The sequence below is a fragment of the Octopus bimaculoides genome, chromosome 4 (genome assembly GCF_046866305.1).
Source record: "Octopus bimaculoides isolate indiv1 chromosome 4, ASM4686630v1, whole genome shotgun sequence".
In the NCBI taxonomy this organism is placed as follows: Eukaryota; Metazoa; Mollusca; class Cephalopoda; order Octopoda; family Octopodidae; genus Octopus; species Octopus bimaculoides.
The window spans coordinates 57334653-57353295 of record NC_142931.1 but is presented as its reverse complement, the minus strand read 5'-3'; the positions used below and the strand labels follow the sequence as shown (position 1 = coordinate 57353295).

Here is an 18643-nt window from a genome sequence, read left to right as displayed (position 1 = left end):
ATATTACTAGTGCAAATTTAGAGTTACACTAGACCAATCAAAATGTCTTTTTTTCTTTTTGTAATTTCAATTGCTGCAGTTCTTTCCCACTGGATTTCAGTTAAACAAAGAAACTAGTGCAATTTCAAGTATCTGTCATAGATTTGTATCAGGAAAGATTTTCACTTAAAGTAGATTTAATTAGTCTACTTAGTAATATAGTATAGAGTAGCAGGACAAGATGAAAATATGATTTCAAAATCTATAAAGACTGCATTCTTTTAAATGTATATATTTTTGATTAATTTAATAGATTTAAAAATGTCTTAATTAAAATTATTCAATGGGTCGGGGAAAGCCTTATTAAAAATCCTTAATAAAACTAATTATGTTTAAAACAATAATTTGTTTATGACTATTAGCAGCTATTTTGTTGGCTTGAAAGGGTTAAATTAAATCTTGTTTCTTAATTTTGAAAATTTCAACAATACTAAGAATAAACAGATGTAGAAGGAAACCTTTCAATGTTTTCACTTTTATTTTCCTTAGCAGCAAAAGCTGGGTGGTCCTTGAAATTTAGTCATTTCAAAGAATTTTACAAAAGCCTGCCAGTACTTAAACCAATTTATTCAACTATGACATGCAGTTGGTATCCATTCCCTTCATAGAAAATTAACTAAACAGTTACACCAATCAGTTTGACACAAGAAAGTGGATATGTTAACAAAATCTAGTAATAAAAATATATGTTGATAATGGAAATTAGTTACTTTTTTTTAAAGTAAATACACAAATTCCATTTTCAATTTAATTGCCATAAAACGACAACTAAGAGTAAATTAGCACTTTTAAGACACAATTGTCAAATGTTTAAATATTTATATGCAAATATCAGATGTCTAGCAATTTTCAATTTACAATCATCTAGTTCAATTTCCAAATTTTCAGTAAATTTCCAGTTTAGCAAAATCTTGTAGTTAAACAGTAAATTACAGTATAAAAGGAAACAAGGAAAAGGAATCTATTAAGATCAAAAGAAATTTGTTCAAACACAAGATATTATCAATCTTGATGTTATTTTATTTGCAACTTATTTTCACTGCCAATTTGAACAAAATTCTGAAAATCCTGTCCAGAAAGTATAAAAAAGAAATTACAAACTGATTTCAATAGAAATTCCTAATGTATAGCAGATATAACCATCTATAAATATAGAATCTGAATAATTTTTTTATAAAATAGAAGAGATATATGACAATTTGGGAAAACCTCATTTTCATTCATAGTGGATGCAAAGAATTTTCTGAAGCAATATGCAAAGATAGTTAATTCAGTGGGGTTATTTTTCAGGCTTTTGGAATCCCATTACTAAACTAACAATTTCTGACAAGTTCATGAAAACAAATCTGATACACACTGAAGCTGATTCTGCTTATATGCCACACAGACACCCCAACAAGGTGGTTTTCAAAAGATAAGTATTATTACAGCATAAGAGCAGTAGCAGAAATTTTAAAGGCATATGAGTGTGTATGAAGTGAGAAGTAATTAAAGCAAACAGTTCTTTAATCCCAACTTATTACTCCCTTCTGTTATAACAAAATACAAATGCACTGAGAAGGAAGCCTTTTACATGGTTACTCAACCTGTTAGAAATAGCAGTCAAATCTTTCCTATGACATCCAAGTGCCTTAAACAAAGAAATGACATAATAGGAAATGGTAGTCATAGACATCCAATAAAAAGACAGGATGGTCACAGCTGGAATGCCTTTAATCATAAAGTCATGTCAGTCAGAAATGACCTGAGGTTAAGAATAATAAAAAGAAAAAAATTAAAGCTGAATACCATGAGGTTTAAGGAAAGGGAAAAAAGAAATAGAATCTCTGATTCCAGATTCAGTAAAAGAGAACAACTATCATCAGTAAAGTAACATTCCAAACTTATCTGTGGTTATCACTAGACTTATAAGGAACCTAAAAATACCACTAACAAAAACCTCCAACTAAAAAACATTAACAAAAAATATCCCTAAACAATTACACCATTTGCTGAAGAGAAACCAAGTTTTATACCTAAAAATGGAGCAAGATACAATACTATCTCTTATGAGACACAGAAAGCATTTAACATTAAAGAAGAGAAATGGGGCTATTTTTATTCATTTTGTTTTTTTTAAATATTTGGCTAGTCTCTTACATATTTTTGCTAGTCTTTTTTACTGTACATTATACTGTACAATAGCATTCTTTGTTAAAATTTGTTTTTAAGGCCTAGAAATTAAGTTCATTGTTTTTTGTCTTTTTGGGGGAGGTGGGGTAAGGATATATTCTCTATGATATATTTAAAATAATTACTAAACAATACTATAATACTATACTACAGAACAGAAGAGAAATAATAAAATAAAAACATAGCTTGAACATACATCTAAGTGTGTTCACAATATACTTTCAACACTGAGAAAGCAATATTGTTAAATATTAACAACAGTTCCTAAGCATAAATTGTGAATTGTTAAAACTATTCAAACACACACACACAAACACACACGTGTGTCTATGTGTGTGTGTATATATATATATATATATATATATATATATATATATATATATATATAATATATATATATATATATATATATAAGCAGTGTGTGTGTATGTATATAAGCAGTAACATAGTAAGCAGAGTGTTTATAAAGGTGGAAGAGTGGGGGCAGTTAATAATAGGGTGTTCAGTTGTAGTATACATAGCAGCAGAACAGATACTGACTGCACCAATAATACTTCCAAGATATCTGTATGGTTTATCCATGTGAACCAATATTTCACAGCAACTGAAATTGGTGGTGAGAATTTGACATATGTGCCCCCTTATTTTAAATGTCAAAAGCATTTTTAGTGATATAATATGTAGTCAGAGACTGCTGAAAGCCAAAACTATAAAAATGACTATAGCCACTTCTGGCTTAATAAAATAATTCTTCTTCCCTCCTCTACACACATACATCATACATATAAATGTGAGTGTATGTGTGTGAGTGTTAGAAAGCTATATTTCAGAAATTGTGCATGTTTCAAGATCAGGCCGAATTTGAGAAAAATTTAGATGAAATATACATTCTCCCACTTCAATAAGACAATATTTTGAATTAAGATAATATAAATGAATAGAAATAGATTCTTTTATAAAAATAATTTAAATAGAGTCTTTTATAAAAAAATAATTTAGATAAATAAAGTAGATTCTTTAATAAATATTTAAATATCAAAACCTTTAATTATAATCACAAAACTAAATAAAGTCTTGTTCTTACATTAAAATTGGAAATTGTATGTGTAAGCATGAGGTATATCAGTAAAGTTATAGAAAGATTTCTTCTTTAATGTAAAGCATATATAATTGAAATGCCTTCTCCTTATCAGAATAGCAGAATGGTAGCGGATATATAGAACCCTGGGAGAAAAATAGCCAAGAAATATATTGCTGTGTAAATAATAAAGAGAGAAAATTACATACATGCTATTCAAACTGAAAAGACAAAAAATATTATATATATATATATATATATATATATATATAGTGTAAAATGTATATTGTTTGTTGTTACTTTAACAGTTACAACACATGAAATAAGAGGGAAGTATACTTGTGTTGCCTGCATGTGCATATGAACACACACACACACAAACATATATGTACATATGATGTATGTCTGTACATACATACACACATATCTATTTATACAAATACTCTTCTATACCTTTCAGTCATTTGACTGCAGCCATGCTGGAGCACCGCCTTTATTCGAACAAATCAACCCCAGGACTTATTCTTTGTAAGCATGGTACTTGTTCTATCTATCTCTTTTGCCAAACTGCTAAGTTTCAGGGTCATAAACACACCAGCACCGGTTGTCAAGTGATGGGTGGGGGGAACAACTACAGACACACACACACATAATATATATATATATATATATATATATATATATATATATATATATATATATATATACATACAACGGGCTTCTTTCAGTTTCCGTCTACCAAATCCCACTCACTAGGTTTTGGTTGGCCCAAGGCTATAGTAGAAGACACTTGCCCAAGGTGCCACACAATGGGACTGAACCCAGAACCATGTGGTTGAGAAGCAAGCTTCTTACCACACAGCCAAGCCTGCACTTCATATGTACACATATATATACATTTTTATGTATATATGAGTGGTGTATATACAGACACACACATACACACAGACATGTATGTACACATGTCTCTGTATGCATATTTATAAGTAGTGTGTATATACACACACACACACATATACATACATATATATATATGTGCTGTTAGAGTTGTGACAAATTACTTATACTTATTGATGAGGTTTTGCTTCTTGAGTTTTAGTCAAAAACTCTTTGTGTGTGTAAAAACGCATACACACACTAGCCCGATACCCACCAAAAATGATAAGCTTATTTGAATACAGAAAAAAAATTGTGAAAATTCAATACATGTAAAAAGAGTAAGCTAGAGTCTATGACATTAGTTTATTCATAAAATTATACAGAGAAAGCTAAGCAGTTGGTCAAAAAGCAATCAGGTGAAAGAGACTGTGAGGCAAAACATAGCTTTCAATGTATGGGTGTACGCTTAATAAGGTGAACTCTATTACCCAATCACTTTTTATCTATCAAATACACTATTTTACTCAGTCACACTAGCTAGCAATCTGTCTTAATATATATTTTAGTGTATCTCAATAATCACAATTGTAGAAACAGACAACTGAAAATCTTCATTCAAGAGTCAACTTCTAAAATACAAAAACAGAATAAAGATTGCCAATTTCACTTTATCACCAGATTCATTTAGTACAATATCTTACATGTATGTAAATGTGAAATTTTTTTTATAATAACAAAGGATAAACTAAAAGGTATCAGATTTACTATAGAAGGACAGGTGCATGTGTATGTGTGTAAAAGGAGGTTGTGCACAACAAAGACAGAAACCATCAGATATTAGTAGTGTGACACTGGTTATAATATAATATTAATAAATGAAAATGTGGGAAAAATAAATTACTTACCCCATAGGTAGATGAATCACTAGCTCTCAATTTCTGATGTGATCCAACTGGGTAGAATTCAGACAAGGTACTCCTATCAGACCAACAAGCTCGAGCAAATTCGCTGGCATCTAAATAGAAATCCATGGATGACATTAAACCTTCAGGAGAATCCTCGTTTGAAGAGTATCCCTGTCCTTTCAGTTTGATGTTGTTTTTATCTTTGGTCTGTTTTAAATCATCATAACTTGTTTTGGTGATAGAATCCAGTGATTCTGAACTTTCTGATTCAGAGTTTTCATAAATAGAAGATCGAATAATGTTTGCATAAACTGATCGAGACGTGGGTAAATTTCTGTATGTTCTTTTTCCATCAAAATAGAGTTCATTCTCACTTTTGCTTAAGTCACTTTCAGATTTATTCTGTGACAATTTCTTCCAAGATTCATTCAATAAAGTTGGTGAACCAATAATGCTGAAAATTTCATCACATAAAGAACCAACTTCTCTAGGTGAAGAAGCATAAATATCTTGCTCTAACATGGACATATCTCTTTGATTTCCTAATGATGATTCTGTTTCCTCAGATGTATGGTAGGTATCTGAACTGTTTGCAAAATTCATTTCTTGTTTCTCTGTATGTTTATTTTTTATTTTATTTCTTTCAGTATCTGTACTTAATCCTGGGATTTTTCCTTGAGGTATATCCATTGGCAGGGACTGAGAATCAATGAGTTTTCTAGGAGAGTCAATTTTAATTTCATTTACTACTTCTTTCCTGTGGATTGGTAGTGCATCATCTGAATCATGTTGCATCCTTTTATTTCCATTCACTGGTTCACAGTTCAAATATGGTATACACTCTTCAGCATTAGCAGGTAAAATATTATATTCATCTGTAATAGGAACCCAATCCATATCTGAAGGTTGTGCAATGCCTGAATCTATTAATCGTTCAATATCAGTATCATTCGTGGTTACAATATCTGAAACAGCCATTGATACATTATCAAACTCATGAAGTGGGTGTTCAAAACCCGAATCAATAAGTGGCTCACACTTCAACTCATCAACAGAAGAATGTGTGCTTGGGTCATCTGTAATAGTATCCAAATCAACAGCTGTTTCATGCTCATTATAAGAAGTTGATTCAATCACTGAAGGATGAGGAACTTGCTCCATGGTATTTTCTTGTAAATCCAATATGGATACCATCTCTTTGCTTTTAAACTCCGTGTTCACTGAACTAAGTGTATCCTGCGTAGGAGTGACTTCAGGAATATCTTGAGATGCACTATTTTTTAGCTTAACTGAAGCAATGCTAACAATGTTGGAGTCACATACAGTTTCATCCATATCAACAAATGGTATGTCATCCACAATTTCTGGTGAATAAGTCTTCTGTTCTGTAATGACTGGTTGAACACTTTCAGTCTGCAAAGTTAGCTCAGCTTGTGATTTATGTGTCATCTCAGCCTCAGTTATCTCAGTTTCTCCATAATCCTTTATTTTTGAGTTGGTGTCAAGAGAAAGCATATTTATTTCAGATGGCTGGCCATCTACAGAATCATAAGATTCTTTACTGCTTATAATATCTCCCAACACAGTTTTGTGCATTTTAAAATTTTCATGAGTGAATTCTGCTTCATTATTTCCAAAGACTTCTTCTTCGAGTACAGGGTTCTGATTAAACAATTCCATTCTGCATTTAGAAATTTCTTCAAAATTACTACTTTGTTCTTGCTTTAAAGTCAAGGAATTTTCTTCAAAACTATCACTCTTCACAATCTGTGCTGAGGAATATTTCTCAAAACTGTGTTCTCCATCACTGCTTGGAGTAACTGGTATAGATTTCAAAATGTAATCCTGATATTTTTCAGACGGAACACTTGAACCATCATCAAGTATATATCCTCTTTTCCATTTTCCTTCATGTTTGATCCAAGATTCTTTTATTGGTGAAACTATTTCATCTGTCTTTGGACTTAGGTTTTGCAATGTGTCTGCTTTTGGTATGTTTAATGCTGAAGAAGAATTAGCTTTTGTAGGGCTAATATTTTCATTAACACTCCCAGGGCTTGTACAAAAAGCATCCAATCTTTTAAAACTTGGTGACCTTTCTTTTCTATCAATTGAAATCTTTGTAGGAGAGGGCGATTTAATATCCTTGCTTGAAACTGATTCTGTTTGCCCACAAAGTTCAAGAATTTTCTGTTTCCTTAGATTGAGAGTTCCCTGAAGTTGCCGAAGTGTGAAATCCTGATTGGAATTATCATTGGTTTTCTTCACTCCTTCATTCTTGAGAATAACAAAACCTCCGTCTTCTATTTCCATTTCTTGAGAAATATCATTATTACAAATATTGACATCCAAAGAATCAAATTCATTTTTATATCCATATTTAAGGCTATTAGTATATGCTCTCTGCACATCTTCATTAAAGTTGACATTTGTTTCAAGTAAGTTTTTATCATCTAAAACAGTATTTCCAGACAAACTGTTTTTAGTTTGACTTTTAAAGTTATCCAGTTTCACATCAGCAGATCTTTGTTGGATATTCTCAGCTAGGGAATCAGTATGAAAACAGGGTTCCAATTGATGGGAATGCAAATAAAAATCTTTGTTAATCATTTTTTCATTACATCCTGATATTAGTTGTTGATCAGATTCACCAAAATCAGTTTCCTCAGATTTTGTTCTTAACTGCAAATGCTCAAGGCTTGGAGATATTTCCTCTGTTAAAATATCTGGAGCATCATCTTCACTTATTTGTGTTTGTAACTGCCTCAGAATACTTTCACGTAAATTTCCATGAATTCGTGAGGAGGTGTTGCTAGATTCAATACTGGGAGTCTGGTCAAGGAGTTCTTCAACATCCTCTCCAATACTAGATTCCGCTATATTTTCTAGTGTGATTGATGTACTAAGATTTTCATATTGACTGTCTGTTTCTGCTTCAATTGAGAACCATAAATTTTGTGTTTCATTACTATCCAGCGTCACTTCAGCAAGATCTTCTCCAGCATCCACAATTGGACGTTCACCGATTATATCATCATTTGTAAAATGAGTTGATTCTTCATTATAATTCCTCTCATCAGTCACAACATAATCCTGCTCTTCTACTATAATCTCGTCTTCACCATCTGGACTCCCAGACACTTGTAAAGTACTGTCTTCAATTTCTATAAGGACACCTTCAACTTCACCTTCTGTAATATCACTAACAAGTTTACAGGTACTGCTTAGCTCATCCACATTGCCCATGTCATTCAGTTGAGAGGTTTCCTGGTCAAATATTTCCTGTACATCACTGAGAGGTGTGACAGCACCATCACTGATATCTTTGAAGCTACTGCTGTCATTACTGCAGGGGCTGAGCATCTGACCAGCAAGGAATCCCATTTCAGATGGTAAGAATGGGCCTGTCATCTGCCTGGTTGCATTAGAATTCAGCTGTTGTTGTTGTTCTTCCATAAACAGCGTAGCAGTACTCCTTGATAAGTCACCTTTTTCACACATGACATCTCTGTTGTAGGACTGGGTTCTTGACTGAGATGTATGAAGATCTCCTAGTTGTAGTTTAGAGGACTGGATCCCTGGTTGGTCTGCCATTTCCTGAAGGCTGGAATTGGTAACATCAGCTTTTATTGTTGCTGCAAGTATTGTTGTTGTTGTTGTTGTCACAGCAACTTCACCAAAACTTATCTGCTGCTTAAACAGAGCTTCTTCACCAACATTTACTTGTGTGAATGATGTTGGTCTGTCTCTTTCTCTTTGCAACAGTCTGTTGACAGGGCAGTCGACAGCTTCCTCATCGCTTCTCTCAGCTCCTGCGAGTTCTCCTTCAGTATCAGCGTCTCCCCTCAGAACTGTAGTAGTTTTGGTAGCTGTCACATCTTTACTTGTTCTGTCTGTAGCAGAAACTGGGTTACAACCACCACTACCACTGTTTTCATTCCTCAAAATATTGTGGTGGGCTATTTGGGGCGGGGTGAACTCTACTACTGGCATCCCATGCCCTGCCACTCTGTAAATGTCAGCTGACTTAAATACAACCACTGATGCTTTCTCTTCTAAGTTTTCACTCTCACCCACTGCTTTTTCCTCCCCATCTTCTTCCGCCTGCTTTTGATTTTGTCCCTCTTCAAATTCAAAGCTATACACACATTTACTATCATTAATACTATGAAGCTGTGGACTAGACTGAGCACCCCTCCCTTCATCTGTTGATAAATTTTTAAAACTATTCTCAGTTCCAGTAGATTGGTGTGGGGGATGATAATGGTGTTGAGGGGGATGGTGGGGATATTGTTGATGGGGGTAGGGCTGTCCATAATGTTTCTGTGGCTGCTGATAACCACAGCTGGAAAGATTACAGTCATAACTAGCTTCATAGTCAAAAGTTTTATCAGAATAGGCATCAGATTTAATTACACCATGGTCTGATAATTTTAGTTTTACTCTGTTTTCCTCTATGTCTTCTTTTCTCTCTGTTTCCTCTTTTTCTTCTTTTTCACTACACTCATCCTCACTGGTGTTAGCCTGGTAGCTGTTGGTAACTTCTCTGCAAGCATGGACAGCTGACTGTGTGCGCTGGAAGCCAGTGTGCTTGTCGGTGCAGTTGTCACTAGAAGAGGTCACAAGAGATCCATTATACACATAGTCCTCATGTAAACTGATGTCCAGGGCAGAAGCTGAAGAACTAGTTTGATAACTTTCCGAAGCATCAACATCAGAGAGGTGGTTGGGGTTTGAAACATTGTCTAAATCTCCGACATGTACACTGGGCCCAGATATGCTTTCATCAGAAAGGGCCTCAGTTATAATCATGTAATCATCATAAGCAAAATTTTCAGAAATATTTGGTTTTGTTGATGAGCTATCTTTGTCAACTTTATCTTCATTTTCAGGTGCATCATCTAGTTCTTTATAATGTAATTCCAAATTTTCTACCTCATTAACAGAAAGTGTATTCTTGGTTTTATCCAGCTGTAACCGGTTACTGTCATAGGTTGCTCTTCCCTGAAAGTTTTTGCCAGCTGTCTGACTAATCACATTATTAGACTGAGCCTCTAACAACTTAGACTTTTTAATGCCAGATGAAGCTTTAGAAGAAGCAGTAGGCAAATTAGAAGTCACTTTATGGTCACTAAAACCTCGACTTGTTTTTGCTACAAGTTTCTTTTTAGATAATGGTTCAATAGCTTCATTTGATTTTAATGATGTAGTTTTTTTACCTGTAGCTGGTACACTCTTTTTAATCTGAGATCTATCAATATTAGTGGTTGGTTTGCCCTCCTGGTTGCTACCTAGCCCCACACCTGTTCTCCGCTCAGTAACTGCGGAGGTGCTAGAGCGGAGATTACTTAATTTTTTATTGTCCAGTTTATCAGCTGCAGTTGCGGCAGTAGGAATTGAACTGCTGCTGCTGCCACTAATTCTGCTCGCCTTCAATAAAGACATACCACCACTGTATTTTTCCTTTTGATGAACCAAACCTCCATTGTTAATGTTTTGAGTGGAAGTTAATTTTTTATTGTGCGAAATACCTTTTTGTTGAAGTGTACAGTCAGGAGTGGTGACACAATTATTGCGAGATTTAACTGACAAATTTTCACAACTTGCTTGTAACACATTTTTTTTCTTTTTTGTTAAATTTTCACAACTTCTTCCAAATGAGTTTTGAATTTTGTTTGACAAATTCTCGGAACTGACTGTCTTTAAACTTTCTTTGTTTTGAATTTTGCTACCTAATCTAGTTGTGCAGTTAACTGAAAGATCAGATGCTGAATCAGCAATTTTCTTTTGCCTCAGTGACAAACCACTACTTTTTGTAACTGTTGTATTAGGTCTGCCAGTAGGAGGAATACTAGATTTATTGGAATTATTTCTTAAAGAACCTGTGCTCACAGCTCTTTGTAAGTTTTCAGTGTTAACTCGTGACGTTAGGCGTGAATGTGCAGGAGATGACTTGGATGGGTGAGACAAAGCAGAATTACTAGTTCGAGAGACAGTTGTGGATGAGGTGGTACGGCTTAGCATGGACGGTTTTTTCTGTAGTTTTGTTTCTGCTTTAGACACAGCTAAACGAGAACAGGAGCTTGTAAGAATTTTACTAGTTTTCCCAAGCCCACCTTTAGTGGAACTTGGAAGACAAATAGATGATTTAACCGATGAAGTGGATAGCTGGGAACAAAAAGAAGAATGGCTAGCATGGCTGGACTCTGAATCTGACCGAAGACGGAATTTATCATTTAATTCATTAACTACTTTCACTTCATCAATAGCTGATTCACTATCTTCTGGTGACTCTTCAGACAGAACTGTAGAAATATGTTTATCAATTGAAATTAATTCATTACAATTTTTAGAACTTATATCACTGGTTGTTTGATGTTTAGTTTTACTTAATGCTGTGTTACGATGTATTTTAGAACTACTAACAGATTTACCCACGTTGATATTTTTTAAATTTGTTGTATTTTTATCACCTTGTTTCTTAACATTCGTATCCCCATTAACAAGAGAAGATTTTTTACCTGTGCATTTAGACGGAAGTCTACTACTGTCAGCACTTGTCTGTTGGCTGGTTTGTTTGTTAAAGGAGATCCTGGTGGTCTGATCAATCAAAGTAGATTTTCCACGAGGAAGCTGGCTGGATTTCACAGAATGTTTAGTCCCTGTACTCATGTTTGTCTTTTGTTTCTGTTGAACAGGTATTTTACAAGGAGATGAACTTTTTTTCATTTCAACGCGATTACCGGCGGATACACCACCGTAGTCCGAAGATAAAATAATTTCACCAGAACCCTCACCAGAGATTCTGTCACACTTTCGGTAGACTATTGAGTTATGAAATCCGTCAGCAGGTTGGTTGTTAATAATTTTTGTAGAATCCATGTTAGGGCCTTCATTGAAATTTATCCGCGTTTCCGAACCCGACTCGATATCTCCACAAACATCATTTGAAGAAAGAACAACATTATCAGAATTATCACTACCGCACAGCAGTTGTTGTAACGACTCTGCTTCTCTCGCTACTGACTGTGCACTTGGGAATTTTGCAGTTATACACCTGTAATTGGTCGATTTGTTTGAAAAGTTCTGTCGTGTTTCACGTTTGTCAGAATAGTATTTGTATTGACAACACAAACGATCACTGTTTCAGTACGGAGAATGTTTAGTTTGAGGAGGTAAATACAGAGGTGTACTGACCGGTTTCGTTTTCAGTTCCAGCAGCGCAAGTTCCGCTGTTCCAGTGTCTGCGATAGGCTTTTCCCCGCCGTCTCCGTCACCGCTACAACCACTGTTGCTGCTGGCTATACCAACGTAGTTGGAATAGGTTGGTAAAAGTGACCGTATTGCCGTGCATGTGGGGTGGTCGTGTACTGCTGCTTGCTCTGTCAATAAGACAGAGCTACTACTACTACGGTTGCCGCTATACTTCCTATGTAACAGACTATCAGCATGGATAAACAACGGTAGCGAACCCTCTTTCAGAACGGTTTCGTTACAAGCCACTGGTATATGATCTGTGTGAGTTGTTGAAGTTGTTGTTGTTGATGATGATGTTGTTGTTGATGTTGCTGTCGTTGTTGCCGCCGCATTAGACAGTTCATTTCCGCGATAGCCTAAAGTACAAACAACGCAGTCGGTCGTTTGGTTAGTGCTTACTCGACAGGTTTCCTTATCAGAGTCAAAAGTATCACTACTTTTCCACGATCTTTCACTCTTGCTTACCTTAATGCAAGTGGTCCTTGTAACGCAGGTACTGTCAGTAGTTGTAGTAATAACGTTACTTTTGTTAGTACCGGAGTTGGTGTAGTAATGATGATTAGTTGTACAGCAGTCACAGCAGTAAGTAGCTTCGATACACGGCGGCCCCTTTGTTGCAGAGTAGGGAGAAAGCAGCCCAAAATGATTTACTGTGTTCTCGGTGCCACAGTAATTACGACTGCTAACTTGCTGGTTGCAACCAGTCTTCGCTTCATTAAAGCATAAATTACTATGATGGTGATAAGGATTACGAGGATTTTGAACGAGAAGAAAATGTGAATTGTTCAACTTTTCTGTGAACGAAATTTTCTCTTCCTGGGTAAACAGAGATAGTTGTTTATTTCCAAATAATCCATCGGACCGTACATGGCCTTCTCGTTGAACACTAGTGACAGTTTCTCAATCAAATATGTTTTTCTTTTTATTAGTTCTCACTTTATTGATTTTATCCTTCCACCGTCGCTCCGTCTACTTTTTCTTTTCTTCACTTCTTTCGCGTGTTCAGCAAGTAAGCAAGTGTCGGAAACAAGTATAGAGGTGAGAGCAACATTATCAGAAGTAAGAGGAAAACATGAGGGAGCCAAGGTTGTTTGGGTAGCGCTTCCTAATGAAGTTGCTATAACTGACGTTGGGCTGTAAGAAAAGCTGTTGCTAGATATTATCCCGCTATCTTTTCTAACGCATGTTTCAATGGTTGGGGTAGGGTGAAAAGGAATCTCAGGAGTAAAAACTATAGATGGAAAAGAAGATAAAAGTGATGTCGGGGTAGATTCTCCCCCTGCTGCTGATAAATATGATAAATATGATAAGGGAGTCGACTTCGTCGGTATTAAGCTTCTGGCAGTAACAACTACGCTGCACTTATTACTGATGACATTATTTTTGTTGTTGTTGGTGGTGGTGGTGGTGTTATCGTCGTCAAAATATTCTGTGAGAAAATCCAGGAAGGGGATCGAGCCATTTCGGGTTTAACTGCTTTCCCAGTTGTTCACTAACACGAGCAGCTGACAACCGACCACCTATATCGTTATCGATACTAGAGGGAAAAATTGTGTGGTCAGAAATCGGCCACGGATATCTATGACACTTTTGTTATTTTGTCGGCAGAACATCATGTTATTCTGCTTGGGTGCGAATACTTGTCAAAGATGAAAAACTGAACTCATTATACGTATTTGTAATGTCTACAAATGACTTGGTGTTTATGTAGTGTCGAGTGAGTGGACTATCATTGCCACTGGTGATGATGTCATAGCTATCACTTTTGCTTTTGTTATCGGATGATTGATATTTATTCCAAATCGAACTACTGCTTAATGTATCTCTCAAATACTGCGAATTATTAAATTGAAAATCGAAGTTAGTGTTACTATCAGGAGTAATAACATGTGATTGCGAATATAAAGGAGAATTTTCCTCACCGACAGCTTTAAAAGACTTGTCAAAAACAGAACCAGAAAGATTTGTGTTATCAGATTGATTATTATTATTAAATGATAGTAACAAACAATTAATCCGTGTTGTAGAAATGTAGACAATTCCGTTTCCTTGTACCTGAGTACCAAGAATGTAGTTCGCTTTCACTTCTCCCTCTTTCTTTGCCGTGATTCGCTCGCCTTCTCCGCCGGTAAGTGCGCTTGTCGCGTGGCAAGTTCCTGGAATGCCTTTCGTAACGTGCTGATCCCTATGCAATGCTGTTTCTGTGGCATTATCATCGTCGCAGCTGTCTGGCAAGTTGTCAGTGTATTGTGATGATTGGCAGACAGTATCCTTCAAACGAGTTGTTTTTAACTGATGACAGCAGCAGTTGCTACAGAGATAATGTAGAGAAGTGATGCAATTATTATTAAAATTATCGATGAAGATTTCCTTAGAAAAAATATTTTTACTATCTACATTTCTCGTGCTTGCCACTAAACGTCGCTCATTATTTTGGGTGTGGTCCGGAGTCAGTGACACCTCTTCCTCTGACGGTCTGCAGTTTATACAACAATCATTTAGTCTGAGATCAATAGTATTGGTCGACACCTCGTGATCATATTTATTTACTTGACTGGAAACAGCTCTTGTTTTTGTTAAGTATTCTGGTTTTACACTTTCCTTAAATCTAGATAGGGAGGTTAATAATGTATGCTGCGGTGATTGGCATTGTGTTTTATTAGATAATTCTTCCTGGAATGTAACATCACGTAAGCTTTTATCTAGTATTTGGTTAGAAAAACATGTGGTTTGGCATGAAAGTTCATAACTTTGATCTTCTAACCGGTTATACAAATAATCTTTACTTTGATATGTTCCTTTTGTGTTACCACCGTCTGCGACATTATTTGTTTTCGGTTGACACGGATTAGCAGCTATGACATAAGTATCCAAAGTTTCACTTGGTCTGTCATACAGTTTTACTGTTGGGAAAATTTTCTGTGAAAACAGACGGAAAGTAATTTATTTCACTAACTGTGGTCAGCCGAGAGGAGAAATCTGATGAAATTGTTACAGCAGTACTGGACATACCATGTATTAATTTTGAGTATATTACCGATACTGAATATGTGCAGCCAGGGGTCTCTTCGACAGTTCCAACAGCTGTGATATAGTTAGTAATATCATTATGCCTGTTGTCATGGCTTTGGGTTAGTCTGTTCTTACAGTGACCACTTCCCTGCTGGGAAACTACGACAGTAGTAACCTTTCTGTGGAGACTGTCGCTATTGCCATGTAAGAATCAGCTGCTGCTATCGGTGAAATAAATTCTGATACAACATTTAACCCGCTGGTCGATAATTTTTCTTTGTATAAGCATAGTGGTGGGATTCGGTTTGGACGTTCTGAATGAATAGTGTTGTGTATGATACTATTACCTCCACTGGCCGGTAAAGCAACTTGATGTATTGGAGATGACACTATTTCGGAACATTTCCAGAACTCTAAAGTAAAAACATTAACTATTTTTTTAGATTTAAGGTGTACTCTTTTGTTTTTAGAGAATGTCACCCTTTTAATTTTACTTGGAAACTTCCTCAAGCTTAAACTTTTTTTAAGTTTTGATTTATTAATTTTAGTTCTTGCACATTTTGCTGAAGAATGGATGGGTGCAATGATAGGTAATTCAGTTTCTTTCACCTTCAATTTATCAGAATTGTAAAACTTTAAAGTGGAAGATGCACTACATCTTGTATTGGGAATTAAAGCAAATTTAGATGAGCGTTCTGTGAACCCTTCAAAGATTAAATGTAATTTTGTTTTTTCAAAATTCAAAAGGCTATCGATATTGATGACTTTCTCTTTAGAATTGTAGAAACTTCGAATTCCACAACATTGTTTTCTCGGTACTTTACTGAAATTTGGGTGATAGTTATCACCATTTCCATGGTACCCTTTAAATTGTTTAACATTGTAACCGTCCTTGTTTCAAGTCATTTTCAGGGCACGTGTTTAGATCTATAAATGAAAGTGACGAAGTTTTATCTGATGGTTTCGTTCGGTTAATCGGTTTTTGATTTATAAACTTTAATCCTTCTGTTTGAGCAATATTATTTTCCTGGTTAGGGGCCGATTTGTTTGAGTCTGATTGATGTTTAACTTGAAAACGGAAGGACTGCAAAACGCTCTTTACTACTGACTGTAACGTCTTTGAGCAATTTCCTTTACAAATAGTTTTCTTTGTCAAACCATGGGTTCATAAGAAAAGTAATCCTGTAAATAAAATTTAAAAATTAACTGTATAAAAACATGGTTATATTTTTCTGAAACAGTGACATACTTTCTTAGATGATATGTCAAGTCGACCATTCACTTAACAATAAGTACATATATTTATTATGAATGAATTAACAACTGAATTTAGCAATGTAATTAGATATTATAAGCACCAATTTGAAACAGAAAGAGGAATTGTATTTATATTGTTGTCTCAAAACCAGACGAAATAAGAAATTGACTTTTAAGAAAATTCAATTTAAAAGCTCATAAGATTCGACTTTTGATGTGGCCAGAGCGTATGCAGAAGTCCCTTTAGCATATAAGTAATATATACATTTTTTTATCTATTATTTTTACAATTTTTTATTACTATCGGATATCTTTTCACATACACATATATATATTTACTCAAATGTGAATTAGAGGCAGCGCGACATATATTGTGTGTGTGTGTGTATATATATATATATATATATATATATATATATATATATATATATAGAGAGAGAGAGAGAGAGATAGATAGATAGATAGATAGATAGAGAGAAAGAGAGAGAAACTTTTTCGAGAAGTGGGCCGCATGAGACATGGTTCTTCATCAGACGGATCGCAGTTTGTCCATGGTTGTATAAGAGAATTGTTATTGTCAAAAGATTAGAGACTATTCATAGTTCTAAGAATGGTACAATATAGTGGTAATCTTGTTCAATTGTCCCAGTATGTGACTGGCAGTATGAACAACAGTGTCAAACAAGCTAACTTGAAATCTCCGAGCCGTGACAGTCAACGAAGTGAGTGGAGGTAATGAACACAGAGAGTTGGTGGTGAAGGCTTTGACGAGGAAATGGGAGGTGAAAGAGAGAGATGAAATTTATATTAAGAAACTTAACTTGCAGAAGTAAAACAAAATCACAAGAATACAACCCTGTTTCAATTCTCGAGAAAAATGTCACATGTCACTTCCAAAAGTCAACAAATTTAGTAAGACATTAAAATGTATTTTCTGATAATTGTGATTTAAAAAAACCATCAAGAATTCAGTTTATAATGAACCAAAATGACCGAAACTTGTAAGATTGAAACGATAATGCAATTTAATCACGACGATTCCCGACTCTTAATTAGTATATTTTCAACTTCGTTCTGAAGTTAACCTCTCGCTGTATATGTCCGATATTTAGCACTTTATTGTTAGAAACCTCTCTCGTAAGGCCGAAAAGAGCTGGATTTAAATTTGGTGAAGCTACATAAAGACTGGAGGTCTCTTATTAACAAAAATTACACTAGAGGGTCTCTTATGACATTTTTTGAAGCTCCTGCAAATTGCGAAACCCTACATTGTAGCTTGTTTAGATTATGCCTAAAGTCCGGCGTTGGTTACGAGGGTACACTTCAGCTTGGTCGCACGACCTGCGAGAATTCCATCCACCCTACAGTCTTAAGATGATAAGTCATATTGAACATTTCAGCACAAGATATTACAATACAGAAAAAAAGAAAAAGTGAAAGTGGTATTAACAAGGTTGGAATGCTTTTGATCCTGTCTATTCTGTGGGTCCTAACAACTACCATACCGATTCAGAATTTAATTTTAGGAAATACATTTAAAATAGCAGTGGCAACGAATGTTATATTTGTGAGGGACGAATTTTATTTTTCGTACCCTAACTCTTTTTGCATCTCTCTTTCTATTTGTCATAAATGAGTTTTTTTGGTTGTCTAAACGGCTATTGAAACAAAGTAAAATAGACATTATTATACTTTTACGAGGAGAGTGATGGCTTCGAAGTTTTGGCCTGTTAGCCTTTGTCGGACGGTTGGCAAACTGCAGTGTTGTAGCGTGTGCGCAAGAACGAATCAGATCGTCTACGACTTGTTCTTTGAAAGTTGTTCCCAATCTAAAGTCTAGATTACCTCCAAGTTATTTGAGTTCAAATTTCCTGGTGGTCAAACTTAACCTTTTTTTTTTTAATCTTTCGATAAAATAACTACTATTCAAGCACTGAGGCTTCACTTCAAATGTAGAGATGGTGCTAATTTAATTTGTGGCGTTGTGCCCTAGATTCTTTTACTTGTTTCAGGCTTTGGATTGCGGCATGCTGGAGCACCGCCA

The 18643-nt window shown here is 35.1% G+C and overlaps 1 protein-coding gene across 10 annotated transcripts in view; it reads right to left on the bottom strand.

The window, feature by feature from the left end:
* LOC106874706 (uncharacterized) overlaps window positions 1–12348 on the bottom strand; it is a 777908-nt gene extending 765560 nt beyond the window's left edge. For 4 of the 10 annotated variants that reach the window (XR_016241517.1, XR_016241515.1, XM_089350798.1 and 1 more), the window contains exon 1: window positions 5074–12336. Coding sequence is in view for 7 of the 10 variants with exons in the window: in XM_089350798.1 (XP_089206924.1) it covers window positions 5074–11955 (6882 nt within the window). In the remaining 3 variants the exon portion in view is untranslated. Of the gene's footprint in view, window positions 1–5073 lie in introns of all 10 variants that reach the window. The other 6 variants (XR_016241516.1, XM_089350802.1, XM_089350801.1 and 3 more) reach the window with 3 other exon arrangements.
* Window positions 12349–18643: the final 6295 nt, after the last annotated feature.